Below are 19,806 nucleotides of genomic sequence, written 5' to 3'. Positions count from 1 at the left end.
CACACTAAAAATGAAGCCTCTATAACATAATGACTGATGATAATAGACTTCATGCCTTAATAACTCTTCTTTCTGATGCCCCTTAGAAGCACTGCATGCTTTACGATGTTTAATGTGCAGAATGTGTAAGAACTCCTAGAGCTCTGACACATTACAGTTGCATGGTGTCGGCCTACTTTCAGTGGAAACTAACTAATTAATATAATTAACATTGATAAAAAAGTATGTAACACTACTCATCAGTAACACATAACAGGAAGATTATTGCTTCTCTCACAATTAAGTGCAATTAATTTCTAATTCACTAATAAGCCATTACCTGTCTGATGTACTCCTGTGAACATGGTTGATGTTGATTTACTAAAACGACGTACCTGTTGTTCTTCATTTTATGTCTACTTTTACTGTGTCATAGTAAAATATTTAAAAAAATAACTACTGGTCTCGAGATGATCTGTACCTAAATTTGATGATGATTGCTCAAAATATGTGGCAGAAGTAGCAAAACAAAACACTAAAATAGCCCAAAATCAATATAGATGCAAACGGAAAGAGCTAATGTGGATATATTTGTACAGAAAACAGGAACTAAAGAAGTAGAATGTTTCATTTCTATTTCACAGCCAGTTTTCCAAGTGGCCACTTTTCCACAATGCCACCATTCATCACGACGTCTCAGCCTGTCAGTCGAGACAGTCAGAGCGGAGGCTGTTATGTGATTGGCTGTTTGCTCATTCAGAATAAGGCAACAGCCCCTCACGTGGTAAATGATACATCCAATGTACTTACGCAGCACCTTTCTAGTCTGCAGACCAATCAAAGCACTTTACATAAATGTTGACGTTCACTCCCTCACACATACATTCATGCACTGATGACAGAGTCTCGTGCAAAATCAGACACACACACTGACACACCGATGGTTCAGTCCTCAGCAGCACTTCCACATGTGTTGAACGATTTCGACACCCAAACAATCACCCCTCAATAATCACACCCAGGGTTCCACACATGAGGGATAAAGAGTGAAGGACATTCATCTGTTTTGGCTCTCTCGTGGTATTTGTTACACAAATAAGCTGAGCTCAGAGGTCATCTTAACTAAGCCTCGCTGTCGCCGTCTTTACCAACTGTTAATGCTGGCACAGTACTGGCACTTACTTACTAATTCCACCATTTATTCCTGAAGAAATGATGTAACATGAAGAATCAGGACTTTGTTTTGACTTCACCTTTTAACTTTCTGTTAAAGTGTACTTTATGTGTGCTCTTGTGTTTTTTTCCAGAGGACAAACTGGAGCAGCAGCATGCACTTTTTACTCAATACAAGGACCCGTGTCGCCTGGGGCCAGGGGAGGACAAACCGTGGGCTCTGGGTAACCAAACACACACACACACACACACACAGTCACATGCTGAACTACATATTCTGCAGTTCTTAATGCACGTAAACATCTGATTAATGCATTTACATACATCTTTTGGCACATATAAATCACGATCTAATTCTCATGTTACATTACATTATGAAATGCAGGTGTTAGTACACATAAACGCAGTGGCTCAGGAAATATGATGATCCATAGAGCGCATGCCGAGCAGAGCCGACTATAATCTGGCTCTGTCTGGATAAATCAGGCTGCACCCACAGTGTGAATTAAAATACACCCAGTACAGCCTGCTGATACATGGGCATTAGTGACGTAAATACTGGAGGGTTTTTGGTCTGGATGTGACGTGTTATTTAGGCCAGCGGTATTTTTATGGGACAGTGTTGGCAGAAAGTAGTGAAAGGGCTCGTTCAGTGACGGGCTTAATTATTTGGACAGGGACATTTTGAGCAGTGAATCAGGGGAAAGATCTTTGCCTCCTGCTCGGTTTCTATTAGACAGGAGGGGAAGAGAGAGGAAAGACAAGAATGGATCGATGAATCCATGAAAGAAGGGAAGGACACATTATCCTATTTCATAATGCTCATCCAAAGGAGATTAGACCTCAGTGAAAACAATAAAGAGACAAAAAAAAAAAAGGCAAGGCTGCCAGCGATTGTGAGATGTACTGACTGTCCGGATTGATTTCACAAAGCCAGTGCAGTATCTGTTCAGACAGGCCAATTGCTGGGCCATCAGAAGTGCTGTTTGCAGCATTGTGGAGGAGCACAGTACAGCTGCTTGGGGCATTCTCCAGAACCGCTTATCTGATCGAGTTTACTCTAAGCACTGCCTTGGACACAGCAAAACACCCAACCCTGAGTCAATAGAATGATCTTCTTTTTTTTTTTAAAAACACACTTTACAGAGAGGTGGAGATTCCTTTGTTGATAGTCAGATAAAGCTGCTATAGTACCACCTATTGGCTAAATGCCACCAAATTTTTCATAATCACTCAGACACCATACATGTCCACCAAATTTGGTCCCATTAGCACAAAGCGTTCAGGCGATATGACATTTTTTGTAATATTGGCCATGTCCACATTATTTGAGCCAATATTTGGGGCCAGCTGTAGCAAAACTGTATGGAGTAACCACTATCCAAAAATGTACATGTTTCCAGCTTGATCCTGATATGTTCTTTGCCAAATTAAGTGATGATTGTTCAAACTGTGTAGGAGAGAAAGCAAAAAAGGCTTTTCTATTATAGTACATTTCAGCAATACAAAGTGGCCTTTAAGAAATGGCAAAAAAATGGCTTATGTGGACAGATTTGATAGAATCCAAGAATGTTTTATTTTGAAAGTTTTGTCCTTTTTTCCACAGGCTACGCTGTTACAGGCTACAGTGTCGCATTTTACAATCGAGAGCCGAACAATGTGTTTTATTTTGGAAATTTACCACATTTGCCATACCATTCATACACACAACTGTCGAGCAGCTCCATGAAAAAATACGCCAGGCCTGTGTTTTTAGTGAAGAAGCACTACTCCTGAAAACGTGCATTTGCACCTCCGGTGGCAGCACAAGAAATAACCAGGCTGCCCTCGAAAAAACCCTGGAGGCCACGTCGCAGCCAAAACTTGACACAGTGGCACCTGCTGGAACTTTGGCTTTAAAGATTAAAAGTTGAGCACCACAATCTTCAGCAGTGCACCAAGTCTGAAGTCAATGGGATGATTGGTTCTCGGGATCTGTAAAGGACAGACAGACAGACAGACAGACAGACAGATAGACAGACAGTACATACAGACAGAGAACCGTTCCTTTAAAAAAACATGTGCTAAACTCAGAAAGCTTGGGATTCTGCTTGATCTGAACCTCCCAACACGCCGTAGAGCTTGTGTTGCATTCAAATCTCATGGGAATTATGATTGCCCTGGGAGCACTTGTTGTTAAAAAGCATTGAAGTACAGTCCCACGATGGATGAAGTGAAAATTAAAGGTTTCAGTAAAAAATCTCTCACTGTGGATCTTCTCCACTCCTAACTGAAATGGCTCTTTTTGGTGATGCCTTTGAGTTCATGTGTGAGAGCAGATTAAACATGTCAACCACAAACCAAAAACCAAGCGAGTCCACAGAGTGTGGCTCCCACTGTTTTTATGATTTGTGGTCAGAATTGGTGTGAAAGAACATTTATTTTCTTCCCCACACACACACTAAAGCTTGTTGGTGATGCCAGAATTTATGATGATAGTAAAACTGAGGTTATGTTAACCGCCTGAAAGAGCGAATCTCATGTAAATCTACACGTTCCCAAAGAAGCTGAAAGTAGACAGGCAGCAGCCAGTCTGCCTAACACCTCACCATCTTTGTTTCAGTGATCTAAAACCTGCTCTTGTGAAAAGTGTCGGCTGCAGATCAGATGCTTACTTTTTATAAGATCTACCAACACAGCAGTGGATTGAGAGTAACTCCAAAGTGCTGCTCTCTTTATTTTAAACACATTAGCCAGCCACCGGCCTCACATCCTCATTGTCAGGAGGATCTCTAAGTGCCCTTCACTCTCGGGCTGGTATGTCTCTCAGGTTGAGAACAGTGGATTGTCGTCTAGGGGACATAAAGATAACACTCTCAGAACAAGGCCTAGTCATGCCTCCTTTGCCACACTGAAAGAAGCCAAGTTGTACTTTAAAAATGGATATGATAGAAGGAAGAAGCTGGTTGTCATGGTGAGGGGGGCTTTGTAAAGCATACTCTGGATCAATAAACAGGTTACAGATAACAGTTGCTGCCATATTTGAAGGTATGTTGTTTGCTGTGGATGAAAAACACAGAGGAGAAATTAAGGGACAGCTTTTAAGATTTGTGGACAATTCCTCAAAACACAACCAGGATCTTAATCACGTGCCCACTTTCCCAATGAAATCATGAGAGTTTTGCTTGAGTTGTCTAGCGCTCTCGTCATCTCAATCTTTTGGTGTAAAGTGGTCATAAAATTCTATTTCCTGTCTTGTTACGACAAAATCAAATCATTTTTATCGAAGGTTTAAGTTTTCTATCAAAGTGAAGATCAATTCTGCTATCATACCAGTCAGTGTGCCCGTTCCAGCACAGAAGGGGAGGCAGCAAACCAAGTAGCCTGGGCCTGCATTGTAAACATGGATGAGACTCGGGTGTCACTGTGTTCTTAATGATTGTTAAACAATGGGTCGACACTTGCTCACCGTTAGGACACAGTATTAGCAATGCAGCAGGAAGCTCTAGTGGGTAATAATTTGAAGTACTGAGGAATTAAATGCCTGGCTAGCAGCCATGCTAGTTTGTAATGCTAACCTAGCTAACGTTGTGGCCTTCATCACAACAGATAACGCAAACTACTGCACACAAAAGGGCAGATGTGTAATTGAGCTGTAGTCTTGAAAGTGTGGACGCTGCAAGATATCCAGTGTGAGCGTTTGTCAGACTTGCGTATGGAAGGCCTTATTGTCTGTTCCGGTGTTCAGATTCGGAAAATTTGGCGACCCAAAACGTAGCCGTCACTTCACACTATCAAAAGAGCACTTCTTTCTTTTGGATCTCACATTGGACTTCAGAAAGTTTTTACTATGAATACAACAACTTGTACTCCTTTTAGATTTTTTTTAAGCAAAATTGAATAAAGGATAAAAATGTCTCATAAAATGTTACTGTGTCATTCATCAGGTACTTTGCTGGATCCCAGTGGCCTTTATGACGACGAGGTCAGTTCACCTGAAAGTTTACAAAAGTAAGTGACACACACAGACACCTTTTGTCCTAACCTTTACCACAACCACTACTTGCTAAAGTGCAACCTTTGACCTTATCAAAATTTGAACCACAAGTTTTAAACACACATTAGCTTTTTTACTATATATAATAAGTATTCATAGGTATTGGTGACATGTGACCTTTGACCTAAGTATCACACTCCATGATTTATCTTCCAGTGCACTCTTTCTTGATTCTGCAGGAAATGGTAGCATTATTTCTGTATTTACCTTGAATTATTGTGCATTCTTTTTATTACCTGTGTTTAACTTCCCCATTTGTCTCCCTCAGAGTGATGGAGAATGAGGAGGGGAGGAAGGAGTACCTGGTGTTTCCTCCCAGTAAAAGCCAGTGTCCCGCCAGCAGTCAGAAGGGGAGGAAGATCCCGCTGAAGGGCAATGGACGCAGGATTGACTACATCCTCTACAGCGACGAGCACCTGCAGCAGGACTGGAAACTGGTATGGATTTAAAGAGGATTGTAATAACATTGTTTGAAATTAAGACCAGCACAGAAGTGATCTGCCCTGATTTATTCCCTTGCAACAAGGACCTTATCATTGCTTATTTTTCGAGCCAGGGAACATAACTGGAGGCCGGTGACATTTCACAGGAGAATATTTTACTTCATGGATACAAATAATTAAAGCCGTGAAACGCCGGAGAGGCGAACAATAAAGCCCTACAATATGACCTGGGGAGGAAAGGAATGAGGGCGATACTGTAATGGCTGTGTGTCTGTGTGGATCACATCATTTGCATAGAGCGTCTCATACTCTCTCCCTTTCTCTCTCGCTCTTCCTCCCTCTCTCCGGTCTGACTCGTTCTGTGTCTCTGAAATCACAGCTACCTGATGCCACCCTGTGCCAGAAAGTAGTTACTGTAACACCATTTCACTTCCCATGGCTCCCACGTGAATCATTAGTTTTGCTTCCTCATAAACAACCTCTTAGATTCTCTTTATTTTTTCTTCCTTCTAAATTCTCACATATTTATTTCATCATTTGTGTTTCTAATTATTCTGTGGGCTTTAATTTACACGTGGACAACACGTGGGAGCATGCAAGAAAAGGTCAGCACGATTTTGTCATCCTAGTTAACATTCATTCATGTCAGTCGTGTCTTTAACAAATAGATTAATATCCATATTTAGCAACAGGCAATATTTTAACATATTATTCCACTTGACACAGTTGTACTAACAGTAAAGATAGAGGTCTAAGTAGTACAAGTATTTTTATTATAAGGCAGTCTGATAGGATAGTAATATTGGATTTTTTTAGTCCTTCTTTTGCTGTTTTGTTTTTAAAGTAAAATATACCCAGTCCCCATACCAGTGACGGGAACACCATCATTCTCTGGGAAACACTGATGCATGTTAACTGGAACCTGACTGATTGGTTTAGGCAAACAACAGAAGGCAGTAATTCTAGGTAAATCTAACAATAGAGGTAGAAGTAAAGTACCCTGAGCGCCAGAAGTAAAGATTCCAGTGTCCACGTTTGGCTTGAATTTGTCTTCCTGGTTTGAGAAAGTCCCCTTTCTTCCAACAAAGAAGAATGTTAATGTCACAGAAAATCCCACGGTCTGTACAACAGTGTGCTTGGTATGTTGTGGCGGCAGTTTCGGGGGAGGCCGTCTCTTGTTTTTAAACTTTTAATTCTTTGATATTATGAACTGGGTGTTCACAAGAAAAATCATTTGGGGAATCCGTCACTCAGCTGTGGTTAGTTTGCCGGAGAGTGAAGAGGAAGTAGTGTACTCAACCTTGGCAGAGGGCCAAGTAAACACGAGAGAAAAAAACTAAGAAGATAGATTGACAACAGACGATGAAAATAAAAAAACAGTTGCACAACTAAATTAAATACCAACAAATATAACATTCAGATAGAAACAAACAGCTAAAACCATCAGTGAGGACGCTGTTTGGATCTTTGTTAGAGTGAGGTCCAAGACAAAGAACAAGACTGAGATTGACAATATTAATAATTTATGTGTATTGTCACCTACACTGACAAAGGCTTAGAAGTTATCATCCCAGGCTGAATGTCCCCTAAATATTACAGAGCTTTTTTACTAGATTTTTCAGTTTTCAGCCCAAAACCCTGCTGTCCTTTATCTCACTTTTCAATGAAAAAGCTTTCTGTACACTAGTTGTCCAGCACCTTCAAACAAGCAGAAGGTCGAGCATTTGGACACTGAAGAGACATTTATTTTTCTCAGGAGGTGGAGGAGACCAAAGACCAAAGCAAAAAGGAAATATTATAAATTTTAATATACAATATTGATGATTTGTTGACAGCTCTCTTCTCTTCCTCCCGCAGGATATTGAGGAGTTCAGTTTCGTCACCCAGTTGGCGGGCATCACCGACCACCTGTCTGTGGCCATGCGGCTGGCTGTCTGCACCGGGGAAGAGGAGCCTTAGATTGACCACCTGAGCTTTTTTAAAATACTGCCATGGAGGAATTACAGACGACCAGGGAAGAAAAGGAGAGATCAAGAGTTTACAGATATGGAGCTGTTTGAGATGGACAAATTGCAGATTTGCAGGAGGATTGAAAGGACAGCGAAATGGACAGATGAATCATGAGAGCAGCGCTGACTCACTGAATGAATGGATTTAAAGAAGGTAGAGGAGAGCAGCAGCAGAGGAGTGAAATGAAAGCAAAAGACTCTGGAGGGGAGAGATAAGCAGGGGAATTGAGTTTAAACAGCCAGAAAGGTATTCATCGTGTTGGGTGAACCACCCGCACAACCACAAACACACACATAACCTAACACACAAACACTATTGATCGACATTGTGACTGTTGAATATCGCCTGGCCTCTTCACTCTTCTCCTCCAACGCTCCCTGTCGGACTGAATCCAGGTGGATTTATTTACAGTGAATTGTTTCATGTAGCCATTTTACACACACTCCTTTTATTGTATTTGTTTTAGCGTAGTAGTGTAAGTATACTTTTTTTATGATTCTACCTTCAGGGACAGTTGGATCCTCATTCTTTAGTGTAGAAAAAGGATCATTTAGTGATGAGAGTGAAGCATACAGCCACTGGCCTTTACACTGACCGTCTGTGTCCTTGTGTTGTGCTCTTTCCTGAAAGGCTATTGGTCGGTTCTTTTGTCAGTCATACACCTTGCTACGCCCATGTCAGTCCCAGGAACCTCAACAAGTGTCTTTTTTTCTAAAGAAAAAATACTAGACTTTCTAAAAGAAGAAATAATATGATACAATTTCTAATGTTGCCACACCACTTTTTCTAGGGAGTTTAAATGCCTGTTTATTACTATATGTATGTTTCTAATAATAGCTATTGTATAAAAGGACATAAAATCTGAGAAAAGTTGTTTGTTTGATGCAATGCAATGCTTATAGCATGTTTTTCAGCCATGACTGTTGAAAATTAGGACATTCTTGGTGTACTAAAGGGAACTGAGGATTTGCTGATGCATGATGGGATATGGTGCCAGTTTACAACATTAATATAGCGGCTTTATACTTGTGCTTGCTTGAGTGTTGCTGCTTGACGGGTCAAAAAGCCTTTTGCCCTGAAACACACACTTGCTGTATGCCAGTGTGACATTTGTGCATGTGAGACTTCACCCTGCTGCTGACAATAAACACACATTAAGGTGTGTGCAGAAACTTACGAGAATTTAAACAAAGCAGGCACACAACTACACATCATTACCAAAGGAATTTCAAGTGATGTATACCCCTGGTGGCCATATTGAAGGACCTCTAATAACATTGTGTGATTTGGCTATCTTTGTGAGGGTAAATATTAGCTTGTTAGCTAACAAACCACTGTAGCTATATGGTTAGTGAGCCTTCACTGTCTTGATAGCATGTCTGATTAGTACACTAGCTATCACAGTAAAAAATATATATATAATATAAAAATATATATATATATATGAAGACCTACAGGTTGCATACACTCTACAAAAGTATGAACACATTTAGTAAAGTTCTAAACTGTCCTAAATATTAAGACAGCCCACCCACTAATACAGACCTTGAGTACAGCTAAGGCTAATCATTTCAGACAGACCAAGTAAACAAACACATGAAGAAGTGTACCACAGTGCTTCACAACTGTAGGTGTGCTCAGACTGACAGCAAGAACCGAACAGTTGAAAACATTAAGCATTTATCCCAAAGCTTCCAAGTGATGAACATAAAAAAATGGAAGGTAATGTGGTTGTTGTTTTGGGATAAGTCATATACTAAACCATGTTACTAGCTAGCTACAGCTAACACCCCTGCAGTTGCTTTAAGTTCAGTCTAAACACACCTACAGAACTGTGCTGCCCTCACTTTTCTAAAGACCAAATCACCGTGACAACAAGCTAACAACAACAGTCACTTCAGGGTCAATAACTGGTGACGATATAGACATAGAAGGTAACACTATCTGAAACTAGCAAGTACTTTATTTCTGTTGTTATTTTCAGTGGTAATTGTAACATTTAAAGGTGTACAGTTAAACACAGTGGTCCTACTTATCTGACGTTTCCTCTGCTAATCTTATGTACTGTGTTGCTTTGCTAGCATCTCTGATAAACCAAATCTTGAAACAGCGACATTTCAACACTGGTCGGACTAATTCACTCACAATCTTCCGCCCTAAAGTATTACATAACTACACATAACCAACTTAGTGACCTACTGTAATATTTTTAAGCCACACAAACTTGCACAGTAACGTAACTGTAGCTATACTCTCTCCAAATCTCCCCTCAATATCACAAAAAAACAAAACCATAATGAGTCTTTTCCTTGTCCACGTAAACGCCAGGCCATGGGATTCATCATGCGTCATTCTATTACTGTTTTGACACATTGCTTCTGCCTCAGAACAGTAACCAGCAGATGCACACAATTTCCCACATTACAACCTTTGAATATTTCAACTCATAATAGATCTATAGACACATTCACTTTCGAATTTAACCCCCAAAAAACCCAACACACAGACCATGGTGTCAGACAAGCTCTGGACCATTGTGAAGAACAGTGTTTAGTCTCCAATGTAACTTTGAAGAGGCTAGTTGGTAACTTAACTTTTCTTATAGGTACTGTGGACATCTGTTGGCTATGGTGCTCACTGTGAACATAATGTGTGTGAGTGATAGGCCACTACAATTACCTCAAACTAATAAAATAACATGGAAGCAGGTCTAAATCTAAATCATCAGTAATCTTAAGTGACATGCAGTCAGTTCTGTTTTGAAAAGTCAGCAAACTGACTTATTAGTCAAAACTTTACGAGGGTTGGCTAACGTTAGCTAGCTCAAGTGGTCACACCAGAGCTAGCAAGGCTGTAGAAGCACAGCTGCTGAGTATGCCCTGTTTTATTTCCTCTGAATTCAACTTTCTTATTTCAAAATGTATACATTGTAATTTAAAAGATGAGTTTAGGGGTGGCCTTATGTCACTCAACACGATGTTTGTTGTCTGGAACTCCAGATCAATGATCAACTGAACTGGGAGCACATGGAACCTGTTAGTGTACATGTTGTCATCTGTCATTGAACTACCAAAATCATACTGTATTTTTCTCTCAGAGATGTGTGAAAAAATCCCCAATTTAGACACCTGTTTCTTTGAATAAAACATGCATGCATAGTTTAGGTTTTCAGATAATGTTTGATTTCCAGGGTCTGCACAGAAAACTATGTTTACAACATATTTTTAACAATTTTATTGGCACTAGAGAGGAGCGATTCAAGGGTCAGTTTCATCACAGGTATGTGTGTATGTTTGGGCAACTCATGTTATATTTTTTTAAATACAAATATGTTGACTGGTGTTTCTCTGATCACCCTGTGCTTCAAGGTAACACAGGATGGGCTGTACAGTAACATGTCTGGTTTCAGGAGTTGGGTGTGAGTGAAAGCAGTCGCATTGGTTGTTCTGTTGTTTATGTTTAACAGTCATTTTTTTCATACAGTATGAGTCCACAGCTAACCTGGCTGCCCTGACACTTTATATGTCTCTTTATGACTCATATTAAAAAGATTTTTTTAACTAATATATTCTTCATATTACTAAGGGTTGTATCTATGCCTTTTCTGTTCAAGCTACACCAACTTTCATGGTTCTTTTCTTCTTCTTCTTTCAAGATACGTGCTAGAATATGTATTTGGTAAATTTGTTATGTAAATACACTTTAGGTTTAAAGTGAGTTACAGAGAGGTGCCACAGTTTCCCTGAGAATCTGCTGTGACTTATGGTTTTGGTGTGAAAACATATTTTCTATTCCATTACACAACACACAAATACTGCCGAACAATTCATCAAAAAGTGTGGAGAGACTGTACAGCATGAATCTAAACAGTGGGACCTTAGTCATGCTGCATCTACATGATACTATACTTCTGTCTTGTTTTTAAGAATTCGATATGGAGGTAATTTATTTTATAATTTTGAGCGTTTTTGCTAATTGTTTGTATTTTTGTTTTTTCAAACACAGAATATAAAAAAATGGTGAGAAAAGAAGCTTATGTTTTTATTAAAGGTAAAGTTTTGAAGTGGAAGATTTACTTTGTGTTGGTGTTGTATGTTCATGGTGAGCCCCATGCCTAATATAGGGAGGCTTTGTGGTGGGTCCCTGACGTTTCAGTCACTTATAGCACTCATTCAAACTATAATGTGAAACTTTATGATCGTACCTGCTTGGCAGGGTTTGTACAGTAGCTTTTTGACAGCTTTTTCACTGAAAAACCAAAAGGATGTGGTTTGTCAAAACAATGTGCTGAAAGATGCTAGAACCCTCTCTGAAACTGAGGGGAAATGCAATTCCTTGTGGGTTGAACAAAAGCCAGGTCTCTCGATTTAAAATACTTGCAATTTTTTTTTTTTCATTTGAGACATTTCTGATCATCAGTCACCGTCTCATTGTGTCCACATAATGTTCAGGACATAATTATTTATTACAGTTTGTCAGGGCAGCCAGGCTGAGTTGAGCTCTTAGCTTTTAGCATGCATGTTCTGTAATGATGCTTCAGGCTTGTAGTCTCAGTAGAAGGGATGCCTCACATTGTTTTCCGTTTCTGGTTTGATTTTCTATGATTTGTTTCAGTTCATGTTTTTGAATTGATTTGTGTCTATTGATGGGGGGTGTTTCTCAGTGGGGTCATTTCGCTTGGTCTCTGTAATGTGGCTGGAGGATCATTAGCTTTTCTCTTTCTAAGCTTCTTCAGCAAAATGCTTATTATTTTCTGATTTTTAAAAAAAAACAAAGATGTTTTCCCTCATGATCAATGTCTTGTGTTGTTATTTGAGCTCTGGGCAATAACTAGTCAATCTTACAATCAAAGGTGACGTTAATACTAGTACGATATTGACAGTGGAAGTACTGGTCGACCTCAAGTCACACTCAAGTGAAAAAGTAATCTTACACAATATGTTCTAATGCCACAGGGTTTCACTCAAGGCAGGCTAGCATTTGAATATTAGGTAATGAAAGAGAAACTTTGTCTTATTTAGGGACAACGCATGACGAAGTGAAAGAACCTTTTAGGCGTCCTTCTGCTTTTGATGAACAAAGGGAGAAGTCTACACCTACAATTCAGACCAGTGAAAAAAATCCCGCCTACACTGAAACTAAAGTAAAATCAGTCTCACATGACAAACAGTCATTCGACATAAAACCTGTGAAAGGGCTTTGTTTAGCTTCCTAAAAAATCCCAGCACATGTTTATAAAATGTTTATTTTACTTATGAATCTTAAATCGTAACAACAATAAATCAAATCAAGTGAAGTAAGAGAGGTGGAATATTTGTTTCATTCAAAGATTTTTTTGGCCTTTTACACCTTTATTGATAGAGAGAGGACAGTGGATAGTGTTGGAAATCGGGGAAGAGAGAATGCGGTTGACATGCGGCAAAGGGCCCAGGGTGGGAGTCAAACCCTGGACCACCACATGGAGGACTGTGGTGTCTATACATGGTCCTATATAACCGCTGAGCTAAACTGGCACACAAAATGGGATATTTATACTTTCACTGTTGCAAATCAGTTTGATAAAATTCTTGAATTGGTATTTGTGATAAAATATCCCCTAAAGGATCTTTTAAGGGCTTATGAGCTTTCCATCTTTCCATCATCCATCTTCAATGCTGATGAAGACCAAAACATATAATAACTTGTATTTGAATGAAACACAAGATTCTTGGCCTGATGAAAGTTCAGCGCTAAATTTTTGTTTGTTTGTTTTACTTTAAAAGGGACCATGTGCAATATTAAACATGAATGGTACCATTCCATGTATTAGCTTAACCCTAATTTTCATCCGCAGTCCCTCGGCAGGTCACAATTAAAACATCACCAAGTTACAAGACTACAACACATAATACAGAGTGAGACAGAGCAGTCAATTCAAACACATACATGAACACTCTCTCACACCCACACCCTTTCTCACAACCTCAAACACAGACCAGCAAAGAAAATATGTTGCTCACGCTAAAAGCAGGGATATAAAATCAGAGATTTTAGATCTTTCAGTTTGACTTTAAAGCTGAAGAAAGAGCTGCAGCTCTTAAAGTGATAATATCGAAGTAAGTGACGTGTTTTCCATCACCCAGCAGTGGTTGGTCTGCCAGAGAGGGTAGGCGGAGCTAAGTTGCTGCTTTTCCGGTCTCTGCAAGTGTTGCGAGTAAACAGTAATCTACCATGGCTGAACAAACAAAGAAAACATCGATGACTACAGATACAACTTCAAAAAGAAGTGAAAATCCAAAGAAAAAGAAACTCAACGTTCAGATGAAGGCAAAAAGTCTAAAAAGGAAAGTGACATCAGCGAGCATTAATGCGACATGACCATTAATGAGCACCACGAACAGCATGCCAAACAGCATCACCAACAGACCCAGGCTCCGTTCATGCGAGCTTCAAGTATTGACAATGCTGATACTTCCTACCCTACCACATGGCCCATAATGGCCCCTACAACCCAAACATGTAGATAGATGGGCAGCGAGAAGCCAGCACATCAACAGGGTTATCAGTTGGGCACCTCCCTTCACCAGTGTTTTGACGAGTTAGTTCCCACGACAACTCAGGAAAGTTTCAACAGTTAGCCCCGGCGTCCCAGAACAACCTCCCTCCATGCTAGCTCTCACCGCCCAACGTACCCACATGCAGGACATCTTTGTGCTATGGTATCCTTATGTAGAGATAATATTGACATACAATAATGATAATTCAGTTTTTGTTTATTTTAGCTTAAGACAAAACTGCAGCGCAGGTTTGGAACTTTAGTCTTTGTACGTGACACTTTGTGGATTGTCCAGTTTAGGTGGTTTCAACACGTGCACCCCCTCAAGCTGTGCAAGATCTGTTCACACATGACTGCTTCAAGCATTGCCTTGAGGATTACTATGAGTAAATTATGCTAAATATAAAGAGGCATTATGAATCACACATACAGAAAGTCCTCACAGAGATTTACTCAAAGTTTACCTGTTACAGTTCATTTCTCACAGTGATAATGAAACTGATGCAGTGTGTGTCTCCAGGAACCACACATTAAACACACGTCCATGTTAAAAGGGTTATATAGTCTTATTTTCAACAATTTAGGCAGGTTCTACAGTCCTTTTCTGGCCTATGATCGTTCAAGTTAAAATAATGGCCTGTGAACTGGTTATACAGGTTATTTGATATTTAGGATTTTCATAGGCCCGAGGCGGTGAAATATTTGGTATTTTATGGGATTTCACAATTTAGTCCAAGATCAGATGTTTTTTTCTTTGGTCCCTTTAAAGGGACACTCCGTGATAATTGAGAAGTAGTAATTCATACTTAACTGTTGCTTATAGTACAAAATAAAATGGAATAAACCACCTGCTTATAAGGGGAAAAGGAATATTTGGATACATAGGAAGGGAATATTTTTCTAGAATATTGTTCTGTTCAATTGTATCGACTTCAGTTTGGAAAACTGGGTACATTTTTTTAACGGGACATAAAAGTGTGTCATCTGCAAAAAAAGATTGTTTTTCCGGTTAATGTATGTTTATGTGGCTCAGAGGTAGAGTGGGTCGTCATCCAATCTGAAGGTCTGTGGTTTGATCCCCAGCTCCTTTATCCTACATGTTGAAGTATCTTTGGGCATGATGCTGAACCCCAAACTGCTCCTGGAGAAATAGCCTGCGGTGTGTGAATGTGTGTGAACCATTTGTTAAAACAGTTGCCTTCCATGGCACTCTGTTAGTGTATGAATGTGTGTGTGAAGGGGTGAATGTTACATGTTGTGCACAGCACCTTGAGTAGTCAGAAGACTAGAAAGGTGCTACATAAGTGCAGTCCAGTTACCATTTACCATGTACAGGCAAGATGTTCAGTGTCACAGCTATGTGGAAATTTAGTTAGGTTGTTGTAGTTTTTTACACATAAACATACAAAATTAAAGAAAGACTTGTTGCTGTTTTTGTTATATTAAAGCTCCTGTGAGGACCTTTCAGTTTGTGTTGATTTTGGCGCGTACCTCTTATCTCTTTGCTGATTTTGTCCTGTACATGCTTAAGTGCTGTTTTTAACAACAAGTCTTATCCTGCTTTCTTTAACAGTCATATGTATCACTCACTTTAAATATATGCCCTGGAAAATGTAAACAAAGGCAGCATGCAGTTAATCACTTCGTCTGACACCTACCCCCTGCCAGCGGTTTCAGGCATTAAAAACAACTATATCGAAATAATCAATCTTGTCACTGATGGCCTGGTTTGCTTTTGTAGGTCATATAGAGGTATCAGAATTCATTTTGCTTCATTCATGCTGGTAATGAGTGATATTTATGGTCAACAATTGACTGTGGTTAGCACTGAGCTACTGCAAAATGCTACCACACCACAAAAGTTCTGTGGACAACTGTAAAAGGTCTGTGATACCACCCAGTATCTGTGATGAGGTGTGAGAGAAAGGGACTGTTGTTTTCATCATGTTAGCACGGTTTAATTCACTGGGGAATCACATTTGTAGCAGTTCCTTATTTCTCAGGCCATCACAGAGGTCATCCGTTTATGTTAATGTGTTATGCTCTGACAAACTTCATGACACGCCAACGCACGGAACTTCCCATGTAAACTTCATGACACGTCATAGTTAACAGCTGGGATTCTCCCTCAGAGGCTCATAAATGTGGACATGTGGAGGATGGAGCTCAGACAGCAGAGAAGACAAGCTGAGATAGCTCAACTGAGACTGACAGGACACACTACTACACCGTGAAGGAAACAAGTACACACATCAGGATGGCTGCTCCTCGTCTCGCTCTGTCTGTGTTTGTGTTGATGCTGGCTGCCATCAGTCTGAGTGAAGGTAAGAAGACGCCTGACGATAATACATTCAGTCATTGTGAGACATAGACTGTATATTAAATGTGGATGTAGCCTCTTGAAGACAATGTTGTGGCGCCTTAAACCTGCAGTCTTTCTGAAGACCAGCAGGGGGCGACTCTGCTGGTCGCAGATTGTGTAGAAGTCTACCAGAAAACAATACCTCTCACTCGATTTATTACTTCAGTAAACATTTTCCAAATGAGTTTACGCTTAAGAAGCCCTGATATAGTGGATTCAGCGCTACAGAGGCCTAAACCAGTTTTACAAGAGACCTTTTTCTCAATCGTTTTTAAAAGAGAAAATTAACCCTAACATATGTCTGGAAAGGCACTACATCAGTGCAGTGAACTGAACAGTGACACAATCTAAAAAAAACACAGATTCGGCCTCATGCAGGCCCCACAGGAAATTAAAAAGGGAACAACAAAAGGAAGTAGCCAGATGATGTCTATAAGTCTGTGTTTGTGCTAAGTTGTTCATGTGCTTCTTTGTTGGCAGCTATGCGTGGTGCTGGACCAAAGAAATGCTGCTTTAGCTTCCAAGAGACCCCCGTGGCTAAAGCCAGAGTGGTTGGCTACATGAAGACCAGCCAGCGGTGCTCCAACCCCGCCATCCTGTAAGTACACAGCCTCAGAGAGAAACATCACAAACATCAATGGAACTGCACCTGAATGCACTGAACCTGACCGTCTCTGTTTATGTGTGTGTTCAGGTTGAAGACGGTGAGAGGTCATCAGCTGTGTGTCCGATCCTCAGCCCCCTGGTTGAAGGAGATCATCAGCTACCTGGAGGCCAAAGCTGCCCCAGGACAGACGTCCCACCTGTAAACCACCATCAGAGCCTCCAGAGAACACAACCTGGCCAGTTGATGTGTTATGATGCTGCAATGTTTCTATTCAAAGAATATCTCCACCACTTGGTCTACAGCTGGGCGACCTTAAGCTGAACAGCAGCTTTATGTTTATCTTAACGCAAAATACATTCTAAATATGTAAACTGTAATGTTTTGTAACATGCTCTTAGTTTTAATTTGATATTCTTTGAAAATCAAGATTTACACCATATCCTTTACATTTTCTACATTTGAGTTTTAATTTGAGAACAGGTGTATTTTTTAATACACTGAAAGTCTGACCGCCATCACTGTGAACTGTGAACTGCTGTATTGTAATTAGAATTGACTCACAGAAACTACACTTACTGAAAAAGAGCAACGTCTCCCAACTCCACTTCATCAGTAGAGTATAAGCTATGCATTAGCCAACTGTGAGCTCTTTGTCTTGTCTTTTAAATTAATTTTATATTCATTTTACAATGCATGTTTTGAACTCAGTTTCTTGTAAAGAAAAAGTAACGTAATTTGATTCAAAAAAAGATTGGTATTTATTTTGTATGCTTATGCTGCTAATTTGATTCTTTGAAATAAAAGCAAGACAACATGTCAAATTGGCTTGTTGGTGTCCTCTTTCTTGTCAGGTTTCACATTAATTGGTATTTAATGTTTTCATTTTCCTGCTTCCTCCCACCGTCCAAAGCTTGTTAGGTTTATTGGTGACTCTAAAAACGGCCCATAGGTGTAAATGTGAGCATGAATAGTTGTCTGTCTCTATGTGTCACCCCTGCGATTGACTGGCGACTTGTTCAGGGTGCACCCTGCCTTTCGCCCAATGACAGCTAGGATAGGCTCCAGCCCCCCTGGGACCCTGAACAGCATATGCGGTATAGATAATGGATGGATAGATTTTAATCTTGTTCATTCTTTGATTGGTTTGGGGACCTATAAATGCTGAAGGGACGGAGACTAATACAACTTTTTTTCAAGGCCAGTGTATTTTTACTTAACCCTTTACTGCTTTCTCTCGCAGGATTCTGTATCTGTGTGATGACACTGGTTTCCTCAGCAGGCCTGAAGTGATGACTTTTTGCTTTCTGAGCCAAAAACTCATTTTCCCAAAGCCAGAACATTTAACTTTGAGAAAAAGAAATACATGACTCTTCTTCACACTAATGAAAAGATAGTGCTTATATTGTACTTGGTCAGGTATGATGATCAGTAGCTAATGAAAGGCTGAGAATTTTGGCACACTGTAGGTACTTTTCTTCCTAAGAAATGCTGTTTGTCTGGTGACTTCATGACTCTCTAATTGTGTTACTGTGAGACTAACACTGTATTTACGACTTGTAGCTCATTTTCATCAGGAAGTCTTGACTTACAGTTCACATTAAAAAAGAGTGACTGTCCCAAAAACAAAAGAATCTTTGGTTTGAGTAATGAACAAGGTTTTTGTGGCCAAATGATGGCAGTTTCTTTGTTTGCCACTAGAGAGCACCAATGTAGCATCACATGTCATATCTGAGCGACTGCAAGGACCTTATCACAAGTGCATGTAAGCAGGGGCTGCATGAAAAATGCCTTGCAACCCCGGCTGCCACCCCAATTTTGATGACCAAATGAAACATTGTCCAAAACAAATTTATATATGTAACCCATATGAAAAATAGGGCTACTAAAACCTTGTATATCATTTAGAGATGAAGTTGCATGCTGTTTCCACATGGGAGCGCAGTATATCGTCTGTGCATCTTAAGTGGTTAAGAACGCTGCGTGCGTCTTTCTTTTTGCTTTCACTACCATTGAGATCTCTCCTTGCAAAATGTGCTGCAGACAGACTAAACAACTCGGTACGAAATGCCACAAAATAGTCCAAAAATTCTGATTACTTCTATGAATGAATGCTAATAAGCTGTTCTTTTATCAGAATCTCAGCTGCAAACGTGAGGGAGGCAGTTTCTGTCGAGTTACAAGTGTTGTTATGAGTGAAACTCCAGTGAGTTGAAGCACACCTGGTTTGCTAGTGGCCAGCTAACGCTAGCGGCTAAGCTAGTCGCTAGCCATTGTGAGGAAAAACACACTAAACTTACTGGTTGAGTTCAGATACTTTTCATAAAAACCAGTCGGAGTTATGAGAATGTTGTCTAGTGTTTCCAACGTACTTTGGTGCATATTGTATCATTGTATTAATGTTTTAAAAAGATCGCTAACGCTAATAGCGGGCTAGCGCTAGCGGCGAGCTAACGCTAATAGCCAAGCTAATGGTTAGTGGAACAGGGATAGCATGGTGAAGCATTAAAGGTGCATTGCACTACTCTGTTGACATTAAAGCCATTCGGTTTTAGTGTGGTTAACACACTTTAAAGGTTGTAGTACAGCTACATGATGGGTTAATTGATTTTGGTTATTAAAATGTTCATTAAAATTGCAATTCATATTCATGTTTAAAGTGGA

General features: G+C 39.9%; 2 protein-coding genes across 2 annotated transcripts in view; both read left to right on the top strand.

Moving 5' to 3' along the window:
- smpd3 (sphingomyelin phosphodiesterase 3) overlaps positions 1-12,433 on the top strand; it is a 74,411-nt gene extending 61,978 nt beyond the window's left edge. Inside the window, exons 7-10 of the mRNA XM_069686772.1 lie at positions 1,287-1,376; positions 5,079-5,142; positions 5,457-5,625; positions 7,489-12,433. Coding sequence (XP_069542873.1) covers positions 1,287-1,376; positions 5,079-5,142; positions 5,457-5,625; positions 7,489-7,590 — 425 coding nt within the window. The 3' untranslated portion in view covers positions 7,591-12,433. The remainder of the gene's footprint in view (positions 1-1,286; positions 1,377-5,078; positions 5,143-5,456; positions 5,626-7,488) is intronic.
- Positions 12,434-16,358: 3,925 nt separating this feature from the next.
- LOC138613072 (C-C motif chemokine 4-like) lies at positions 16,359-17,942 on the top strand. The gene is made up of 3 exons (XM_069686650.1): positions 16,359-16,500; positions 17,019-17,136; positions 17,233-17,942. The coding sequence occupies exons 1-3, from the start codon at positions 16,434-16,436 to the stop codon at positions 17,345-17,347; spliced, it is 300 nt and encodes a 99-aa protein (XP_069542751.1). The 5' UTR covers positions 16,359-16,433; the 3' UTR covers positions 17,348-17,942.
- The last annotated feature ends 1,864 nt before the right edge of the window (positions 17,943-19,806 follow it).

The sequence above is a fragment of the Semicossyphus pulcher genome, unplaced genomic scaffold (assembly GCF_022749685.1).
Source record: "Semicossyphus pulcher isolate SPU_LCO1_2020_fin unplaced genomic scaffold, fSemPul1.0.p SCAF_8, whole genome shotgun sequence".
NCBI classification, from domain to species: domain Eukaryota; kingdom Metazoa; phylum Chordata; class Actinopteri; order Labriformes; family Labridae; genus Semicossyphus; species Semicossyphus pulcher.
Note: the sequence above shows the minus strand (reverse complement) of the source record. Positions and strands in the feature narration are given on the sequence as shown.

Excerpts from the sequence above, each read along its gene's own strand:
- LOC138613072 (XM_069686650.1), top strand. The coding sequence starts at position 16,434 with ATGGCTGCTCCTCGTCTCGCTCTGTCTGTGTTTGTGTTGATGCTGGCT. Across the intron at positions 16,501-17,018 it reads TGCCATCAGTCTGAGTGAAG|CTATGCGTGGTGCTGGACCA; the intron begins GTAAGAAGACGC and ends CTTTGTTGGCAG. Across the intron at positions 17,137-17,232 it reads TGCTCCAACCCCGCCATCCT|GTTGAAGACGGTGAGAGGTC; the intron begins GTAAGTACACAG and ends GTGTGTGTTCAG.